The sequence below is a fragment of the Glycine soja genome, unplaced genomic scaffold (genome assembly GCF_004193775.1).
Source record: "Glycine soja cultivar W05 unplaced genomic scaffold, ASM419377v2 tig00105347_1_pilon, whole genome shotgun sequence".
NCBI lineage: Eukaryota > Viridiplantae > Streptophyta > Magnoliopsida > Fabales > Fabaceae > Glycine > Glycine soja.
The window spans coordinates 1-9,754 of NW_021144530.1; the positions used below are offsets into that span (position 1 = coordinate 1).

At 33.4% G+C, this 9,754-nt stretch overlaps 1 protein-coding gene across 12 annotated transcripts; it reads left to right on the top strand.

The window, feature by feature from the left end:
* Positions 1 to 786: 786 nt before the first annotated feature.
* LOC114404639 (2-succinyl-5-enolpyruvyl-6-hydroxy-3-cyclohexene-1-carboxylate synthase-like) lies at positions 787 to 7,792 on the top strand. Of its 12 annotated transcripts, none has more exons than XR_003665092.1 (10): positions 787 to 1,009; positions 1,100 to 1,611; positions 1,683 to 1,877; positions 3,168 to 4,618; positions 6,027 to 6,137; positions 6,285 to 6,571; positions 6,909 to 7,000; positions 7,158 to 7,163; positions 7,299 to 7,370; positions 7,739 to 7,792. XR_003665092.1 is itself a non-coding variant. In XM_028367514.1 (8 exons), the coding sequence occupies exons 2-6, from the start codon at positions 1,354 to 1,356 to the stop codon at positions 6,493 to 6,495; spliced, it is 606 nt and encodes a 201-aa protein (XP_028223315.1). In that variant the 5' UTR covers positions 787 to 1,009; positions 1,100 to 1,353; the 3' UTR covers positions 6,496 to 6,571; positions 6,909 to 7,000; positions 7,158 to 7,211. The 12 variants fall into 12 exon arrangements, 2 of the variants coding, with proteins under 2 accessions (XP_028223315.1, XP_028223314.1); XR_003665090.1 differs by lacking the exon at positions 7,739 to 7,792 and adding an exon at positions 7,454 to 7,643; XR_003665089.1 differs by lacking the exon at positions 7,739 to 7,792 and having other exon boundaries at positions 7,299 to 7,643.
* Positions 7,793 to 9,754: the final 1,962 nt, after the last annotated feature.

Here is a 9,754-nt window from a genome sequence, read left to right on the forward strand (position 1 = left end):
GGAAAGAAGTTGATCAGTTTCATCAACCGTCTGGTAGTAATGAGGTTGCCATTGCTAATGAGGATGGTATTTCATATGGATCAGAGCTCATAGAGGTTGACAAAGTAAAAGTAAATCAAGGTGATTTGTTGTTTGGGGGGGATGCTTCAGATGGTGCTCTCTGGGATATTTTTTGGAGACAGGATGTCCCTAAGTTGCAGGAATATCTGAAGAAGAATTTCAGAGAGTTTAGGCATGTCCATTGCTGTCGTTTAAAAGCAGGGTAAATTATTAAAATGATTCAGTTATCTGTCTGAGTACTCCTTATCAACCTGAGTCATTTATAACAAATATTTTCACCTTTAGGTTATATTTTAAATTTTAATATTTGGAGCTTTGCACCCTTATAACATTGACATTCTCCCAGTCCCTTATTTTATTCTGATAAAAATTTCATTAAATATGCATGTCATAAAGGATTGGGTGAAGGATCAAGCTGCTAATAAATAGTTATTTTGAAAATAAAGAAAATGTTTCCGTGTTTATTTTATTATGTGGTAAGGAGCTTTTCATTAATATGACAATAGATGTCATGCAATTGCAACTGTGTTCGTTCTTTAAACAAAGTCTCGGAATAGCATTATTGTGCAATTACCAGTCCAAAATATTCATTAATTTTTCAAATAAATATGTTTTATAATTTGCAAAGTGAGAGAGTACAACTGGGAAATTGAGTGTATCCGACTAGACAGAGTTTCCCAGTTCTTACTGGTTCAGTGTTGGGTTGATTACATGGCACCGGGGTTAGATGCATATCCGATTTGATATGTGACCCGAGCCGGTGCTATGCCCGGGTTCCGGTTTAACCGGTTGGCCTGGCTGGTCCAGTCTGAGTTTTATAACACTGCACACAAGATCCCTTTGGTCTTGAATCACAGACAGTACACTGCCCACTTACCTTGTACTGAAATTCAACATTTTATTAAAAGAACGAAGACAGCACGTTTGAACTCTATTCATGTTACATTAGGTAAAGTTTATGAATTGTTTATACTCTTTTTATTACAGCTCTAACAAAAAAACTAATTCAAATTCAATTTATAATTTTTTTTTTTTGCAGGATGATTGACTTTTGGATGTATAGGTCTTTACGCCTTTATCTTATTCTGCAATGACTCTGTGAGAGAGGAAGAATAAAAGGGAATGGAAGTTTGGAAAATTTTAGACTAGAAGAAAGCCAACTTAGAGTTGAGCTTTTTAAGAACAAATTCTATCTCAAAATCAATTATAAGATGAACAAGATTTTTAAAATTTAAATAACCAAATGGTCTAGATCTAAAAATAAGCTCTATTTCACCTAGATATCTAGCTTTGATGGTTGCCACCTTAGATTTTGGGAAATTTAATTCATGTACCATAGAAAAAAGAAGAAAATTATTCATTTGCCAGGTTATTTCTAGTTGTTATGTTTATCTGTTGTATTTGTCTGAAGTTTGTCCTTGTTATGTTTGTCTCTTGTATTATCAGTTGGATCATGCCAATGAATTATCAAACTCCCTGAAAGAAAGTGCCAATATTAACACTGTTTGGGCATCGCTTATTGTTGAAGAATGCACAAGACTTGGTTTGATGGTGAGATGATCTGATAAATATTACATATGCACCAATATTAATGCATGATTCTGATTTATTCTTTTGTTTAGTATTTGTGTATTGCTCCTGGATCTAGACCTTCCCCTGTTGCTGTTGCTGTTGCAAGTCACAAATTAATCACATGTATTTCATGCTTCGATGAGCGTTCACTTGCATATCATGCTGTTGGATATGGAAGAGGATCTCACATTCCAGCAGTAGCCATTACATCATCAGGCACTGCAGTTTCCAACCTTCTTCCTGCTGTATCTTTCATTAATATTGCTTGTTTTACATGGATGTCCTTATTTTCATGAATTTATTTTAGGGTAAAATACATTTTTGGTTCCCCTATAATGCTCAATCTGCAATTTTGGTCTCCTAGATACTTTTATTTTTCACTCAATGTTTGACCATGGATAATCAATTAACGGTCAACTAACAGAAGAACCAAAATCGCTGATTTTGAAAAATTGGGGGACTGAATGTCTTGATTTGGAAATAGGGGGACCAAAATTGCGGATTGAGCATTATAGGGGACCAATAGTGTATTTTAGCCTTTATTTTATTTTGAATGTGTGATGATTTATTAATTTCTTTCCTGTGACTTGGTTTGTTGTCATTCTGAATGCTGTTGCTAATACATGCATTGTTGGAGTTCAATTGGTTGCTTTGCTGGCTCTTTTTTTGCACTTAGTTTTTATTTTTATTTCCATCAACTTGATTTGTAGTTTTCTCTTTGAGTTTAATTCCCCTCAAGGTTTGAATTGTATTTGCTTTTAGAGTTTAATTCAAATTCACTAACTATGATAAAAATCTGATCATAAATTATCAATTATGATAAGAGTATTGATTTTTATAATAATTATTTAAAAATTGTATCTAAAATAATTTTTTAGAATAAATAATACATAGTAAATAATTTATGCACTGAAATTTTATAAAAACTTTTTACACTTTTATTTAATTATAAATTATCATATATATTAAGTCTGTTAACTTTTATAATAATTAATTTAATAATTTTTTATATGTCATCATTTCTAGTTAGTTGATTGAAAGTGTAAAAAACTTTTACACTATTATTTAATCACAAACTGTCATATGTGTGATAAATTTATTGATATTCATGATAATTATTATTAAAGTTATATGATAAATATTTCTAGTTGATTGATAATATAATATTCTTGCACAAACAATGCACATGCCTATTAATTAACTCAATATTAAATTAATTTACAATTTTTTTTTTACATTTGACAGTATATCAAAATAAAACTTATGCTTTTATACAAAAACATGAGATCCTTAATGCACGTTGGTTTTATATTTTGTTATATTGTGTTCATGTATTTTTTTATTTTTTTTATACAGTGTTCTTGTATTCAATATACTTAAAAATGAAACACTTTCATGCATTCAAGTATACCAAACAAAATTCCAACACTATATTTTGGAGAAATATGGTTTCAATGTGTATTCTTTTTCAAATTTGTAAGAAGAATTTATTACTGTTTATGGTTAATATGGGCTGATATATATTTTTCCTGTAGGGACTGCAACCTAATCTACTAACTACTACTGAACTCTAATGCAGGTCAAGTCTGATCTGGCTAAAAATATCCAATCATTAGAACCAAACTCTAAATGTTATGTCTTGTAATGAGTGATTCTCTTACACTCTGAAGTATAACAATTTTACCTTATAAGGGTTCAATTCAATCAAAGTAAAATGGAAAGCGTTTCCTTATTTATCAAATATGTTTATGTTTTGTAATGTTCTTCTACTAATATGTGGCGAGCTTAATCCAAAGTGATCTTTCTTTTGGAACTATCCAGTTGAATAGCAGCATATTTTCAGCCTTGAACTTTATATTTTATTTGTGACTGTTCTTCTTTAAGAGTGGTTTATGAATGTGGTATTGATATTTGATGCACGATAACTGGCCTTCTGTCAGGTAAAGGTTCAACTTCTTATTGCCATTACTTTAATAACATTAAATACTAATTCTTTAGCCGCTCCCAGATTGAGTTAGATGAGCTGGAAAGTGTTTCCATTCTGTCCATGACCCTTGCATGGGATGAATTTTCCTTCTCTACTTTTCAAGAAGCCCATTATTCGCTTCAAGATTCTCTAGACCAGGTGCCTGACATGCCTTTTTGATATCTTTTCTGTTTTGTTGTTTTATTTACCATCATTCCCTGCTTCTATCATTTTTCATGTAATTTGGAATATTTAAAGTTAAATGGTCAATTCTTTTTTGTATCAGTTTTTACACCTTTGTGAATGAAAAAAGGGAATCTTTCATTATGGTTTGGTTGGGCCTTTCTCTTTGTTTCCTATAATCTAGAGGATCCTTATCTTCTTCTTGGGTTCTGAAAAAATAAAAACATCTACTCCCTCCTGTATTTATGCTTGATGTTATTTCCTACGGTGTGGGTTATGTGTCATGTCTGGTCTACGATTGACACATGGAAATCCAAATGCACTAGAGCTGCCCTCAAAAAACTCAATTTGGTAGAAGATAGATCTATTCCAAGGGTACAAGCTCATTTCTTTCCTAAGAATATGTAAGTTTTACTTGCAACTAGTTGTTACTTCCCTGAATGCCAATATTTGTTTGACATGTTTCTTTAGTTGATATTTGTCTTTTGCATTTTCTTTTCCTTGGGTCTGGTTAAATGTTAATGCTCAAAAGGCTATTTTCGTTATTGTTGTATTTTTTTGTATTATATGCTAATATTTTAAGATTTAAATACAATGCAGTGCAAACTATATTTGGGCCAAGCCCATATACTTTCAATAGTCTAATTCTAACTCAATCCATAATAGCTCTTTAACATTGTTCCCAAATCCCAAGTTTGAGCTTAAATATTAATCATGCCTAGCTTGTTACAAATGAAATAACAGTGTTTTCCGGTCACAACCTTTGGCTAACAATTTATGGGTAAGCTTGTCTCCCTAAGGCAGGACCATCAACCATCTAGCAATTCTTCATTCCAGGTCAGCTTCCTTTCACCCTTTCTTACTTATACATAGTCTTATGGTGTACCCCTGGCCATCTTTGATTTTCCTTTTATCTGCACCCCTGGCTTCTGTATTTGGACCTCTGGTTTGTGTTCTCTGTTAACTGCCCCTTGTTCCTCAGCTTTTGTATCAGTATTCCGTATGGTGGTATAAAAATTAGAACAAAGGGAGCATAATGTTGTTTGTTCTTATTATGTTGTAGTTTTGAATTGTATAATGGTTTTTTTTAAGAGTGTCTATTATGCTAATGAAAAAGGATACGTTCACTGCACATTCAAAATTCATTTATGTTAATCACTAAATATGCATTATAATATTCATAATTAAATTCCTATGCTGCCATATAGTGCTCATCCAAAGTGATGGATGATGCTTTATTTCTAGCTTGGTCTTGGTTAAAAGCTAGAGAGAAAGATTTCAACACTCTTTTTAACCACTGGTCTACCAATCTTTCAGAGTCTTTTGGTTAAGTTGGGTTGGGTTTCCTGTATCTTCTGTGGTGGGGTCTTGGTTGGGTTCTTCTCTTTTTTGGAGGGCGGCACCATAGGTGTCTTGTATTTGTTCATCTTTCATCCGTACCTCTGGTACTGATATGTTTATATTAATACTATATATTTTCTGCCTTCCAAAAAAAAAAATTCATAATTAAATTGTGCCTTCCTCAATGTGGGAAAGAGGAAGGGAAAATTAATCACAATGTGGGAGGATGAAGTGGGGCCAGAATATGTAATGGTAATGGTTAGCAGACAAGTTATTTAGGAGAGACAAGATTCAACAAAGGCTGGAAAAGAGGAAGGGAAAATTAATCACAATGTGGGAGGATGAATTTGTGCGATGTAGCCAGTTTCCTTCTTTGATCCTTAAGGACAAGGCTGTAGCTCCAAGAAAGGGCCATGTTAGGACACATGGTTCAGTCATGGAGTAGACAACATAAGAGTTGGTCAGGCAAAAGACAGATCAGGAAGCTGGTTAGCAGGAGTTAGTGAGTAATGATGAGTTGGAACTAGTTAGTTAGACTAGGGCATTGTTGAGAGCAGGCCAGCCAGTTATTTAATTTTAACTTGCTAATCACATTTCTAGTATGCATGCTAAAGTGAACATAAGTATCATCACAAGTATGTTCAGCTTAGCAATAACATAAATATTGAAAAATTACAATGTTTTGTTACATTTATGTGGTGCCACTGCCTAGCTACTTGCTAAGAAACTTCTGTGTTTTAACCAACATGTTATTTTGCAGAAAAGTTGGCATCTAATTTTTTAGCCATTGAAATGCCTTCCCTGGCTTGCTGTGGAAAATGTCTTAATTTATGGTTTAAGAAGGATCTGATTAATATCTGACTAGTTGCACATTTTACATACCTTGTTTTCTATGGTATTTTAGAGTCCAAAGAAGGTCAACTTGGTTGCTGCTCTGGTTCGTGGTATGCTTGTTAAAGATGCATCGATGCAGTTGGAATCGACAATAAAACGAGCAGCAAAAACTGTATATCAGGTAGTAACACTAGGTATTTTCATTGTCACCTCATTGGACAAGCTTGCAAAATCTATAATTTTAATGATCTGCTAATATAATATGTATTGTAAGACATTTTTCTGAAGGATTTACTGATCCTTGTTTTGTTTTTAACTAATGGAGCAGGTTAAAGAGTTCCATAGAAGAGATGGTTTTGAGGTAGCAAGTGCTGACAAGATGGCTAAGTCATGCATGGTTTATTTTGAAATGCATCTATCCCTAAGGAAAAAAATAATTACAAAAGCTTTTAATGGTAGTTATAGTATCTACAAGGAAACTTTTTGTAACCAGGTCTATTGCCTTTTTGTTTGAGTAACTGGACATGCAGGTACAATAATTGTTGTTGAAGATGACAAGGGACCTGAAAGAGGAATGCCGAGCTTCAATTCTGAGTTACCCAATTCCAATTCATGGTAAATTTTGTCTTTGCAATAGTTCTTGGATTAGGCTTTGCATATGTGGAAAAATCTTGTTCATTTGTTCAATCATTTTCTTTACTTTTTGCTGAATTTTTGTTGTGAAAGCTTTGTTTTACTTATTAGTTGCTCACTCGTGTGGTACATAAGATGTTTGTTGTGGTTTTACATTGAGATGTTTTTATTAGCCCTTTAATGATGTTGGATGATACTTAGAATATTTATAGCATTGTGATATTTGTGGTTGCTTGGTTTTCTTTGTTTATGAATAAGGAATAAAATACTAAAAGGGTGATACTTAGAATATTTATAACATTGTCGTATTTATAAACAGGGTTGAGGATGTTACAAGAGTTTGGGATCCTTGCTGACCAGTGACTAGGGTTGAGGATTTTACCAAGAGTTGAAGACCGTTGCTGCTAGAATGTATGCAGCTTTTCTTTGTAAATGAATTTGAGCTAGTTGTAAGATTGTCACAATAGTTTTCCTAGCTATAGGAATTTGTTGGTTTTGAGCCAATTGATGACAATCATAATCTTCCAGGCTGAGAGGTAGTTGATTTGTTGTCTCTTTTGATGTGTAGGTCAAGGTAAAGAGAAACGTTGTTAATTAGTATCCTTTTAAGGTAAAAAAAAAAGGAAGATTTTACCTATAAGCGGAGCTTCACAAAGGTACGTAGCATTTATGATTTAACTGTTTGTTGGGTTGACTTGGTTTTCTTCAGTTTTGTAGAAGGTACTAAGATGTAGGCATGCTAGATCCTTATTGCTTGACTGTTGACTATCCAAGCATTCTGGTAATACTAATTTCATATGGCTTATACTCATTTCAAGCTTTCTGGTAATACTCATTTCATAACGGCACTTAAAATTTTTTCAGTTGGATGGAAAGGCTACTTGTGTGTTACTGATTTCATATGGCTTATACTCAATTGGATGGAAAGGCTACTTAAAATTTTTTGTTTTTCTACTCTACTCTAGGTCCATTCTAGGTTTCTCTTTGACTCCTTGTTTGCTTTTGTGTGCTTTTCATTGCTTTAATTATTGAATAATCCTTGAAAATTTGTCTTGTTAAAACTCTATTGGTTTAGCTTTCATTTTATTTTTTTTTTGTCTTTGCTTATTGTTTGTCTCTTTGTTTCCTTGCTTGTGATTTGTCATATAGGGAATTGGAAAGGAGGATTGATGTCATACCTTGAAGAATTTGAGTCAAGAAGCAAGGGGTCAACCACAATTGAGGACTCTTTTTTTGTAATTTTGTAATTGACAATTTGCTTTGCTTTCAAATTTTGTAACAAAAAGGCCTTTCATTGGAAGTAAGTTGGGAGCCTCCAATAGGTCACCCTACTTCCATTTGTGTGTAATAATTTTAGGCAATTTTCCCTTCGGATAGTGAGTGTTTTGTTGGGAACCTTAAATAAGATCATCCAAACACTCTTAGGATCCGCCTAGTTTGCATTTCTTGCACTTTAATTTCTTGCTTACTTTCATAGCTTATTTACTTTACTCTCCATTGTCAAACCGCCTAGGTAGCGTGTCTTTGCTTTTGTGTGCTTTTCATTGCTTTAATTATTGAATAATCCTTGAAAATTTGTCTTGTTAAAACTCTATTGGTTTAGCTTTCATTTTATTTTTTTTTTGTCTTTGCTTATTGTTTGTCTCTTTGTTTCCTTGCTTGCGATTTGTCATATAGGGAATTGGAAAGGAGGATTGATGTCATACCTTGAAGAATTTGAGTCAAGAAGCAAGGGGTCAACCACAATTAAGAACTTTTTTTTGTAATTTTGTAATTGACAATTTGCTTTGCTTTCAAATTTTGTAACAAAAAGGCCTTTCATTGGAAGTAAGTTGGGAGCCTCCAATAGGTCACCCTACTTCCATTTGTGTGTAATAATTTTAGGCAATTTTCCCTTCGGATAGTGAGTGTTTTGTTGGGAACCTTAAATAAGATCATCCAAACACTCTTAGGATCCGCCTAGTTTGCATTTCTTGCACTTTAATTTCTTGCTTACTTTCATAGCTTATTTTCATTACTCTCCATTGTCAAACCGCCTAGGTAGCTTGTCTTTGCTTATTGTTTGTCTCTTTGTTTCCTTGCTTGTGATTTGTCATTTAGGGAATTAGAAAGGAGGATTCATGTCATACCTTGAAGAATTTGAGTCAAGAAGCAAGGGGTCAACCACCTTAAGAGCTATTGGATTAAGAAGCACTCCAAATTGAGTGAAACATCAAAGATAAAATAGCCACCACAATTGAGGACTTTTTTTTTGTAATTTTGTAATTGACAATTTGCTTTGCTTTCAAATTTTGTAACAACAAGGCCTTTCATTGGAAGTAAGTTGGGAGCCTCCAATAGGTCACCCTACTTCCATTTGTGTGTAATAATTTTAGGCAATTTTCCCTTCGGATAGTGAGTGTTTTGTTGGGAACCTTAAATAAGATCATCCAAACACTCTTAGGATCCGCCTAGTTTGCATTTCTTGCACTTTAATTTCTTGCTTACTTTCATAGCTTATTTACTTTACTCTCCATTGTCAAACCGCCTAGGTAGCGTGTCTTTGCTTTTGTGTGCTTTTCATTGCTTTAATTATTGAATAATCCTTGAAAATTTGTCTTGTTAAAACTCTATTGGTTTAGCTTTCATTTTATTTTTTTTTTGTCTTTGCTTATTGTTTGTCTCTTTGTTTCCTTGCTTGCGATTTGTCATATAGGGAATTGGAAAGGAGGATTGATGTCATACCTTGAAGAATTTGAGTCAAGAAGCAAGGGGTCAACCACAATTAAGAACTTTTTTTTGTAATTTTGTAATTGACAATTTGCTTTGCTTTCAAATTTTGTAACAAAAAGGCCTTTCATTGGAAGTAAGTTGGGAGCCTCCAATAGGTCACCCTACTTCCATTTGTGTGTAATAATTTTAGGCAATTTTCCCTTCGGATAGTGAGTGTTTTGTTGGGAACCTTAAATAAGATCATCCAAACACTCTTAGGATCCGCCTAGTTTGCATTTCTTGCACTTTAATTTCTTGCTTACTTTCATAGCTTATTTCATTACTCTCCATTGTCAAACCGCCTAGGTAGCTTGTCTTTGCTTATTGTTTGTCTCTTTGTTTCCTTGCTTGTGATTTGTCATTTAGGGAATTAGAAAGGAGGATTCATGTCATACCTTGAAGAATTTGAGTCAA

Bases quoted from the DNA above. Each gene is read 5' to 3' on its own strand.
- LOC114404639 (XM_028367513.1), top strand. From the start codon at position 1,354: ATGGTTGCCACCTTAGATTTTGGGAAATTTAATTCATGTACCATAGAA. The intron at 1,612-1,682 runs GTGAGATGATCT...TCTTTTGTTTAG, and splicing joins GCACAAGACTTGGTTTGATG to TATTTGTGTATTGCTCCTGG. The intron at 1,878-6,026 runs GTATCTTTCATT...ATGGTATTTTAG, and splicing joins TTTCCAACCTTCTTCCTGCT to AGTCCAAAGAAGGTCAACTT.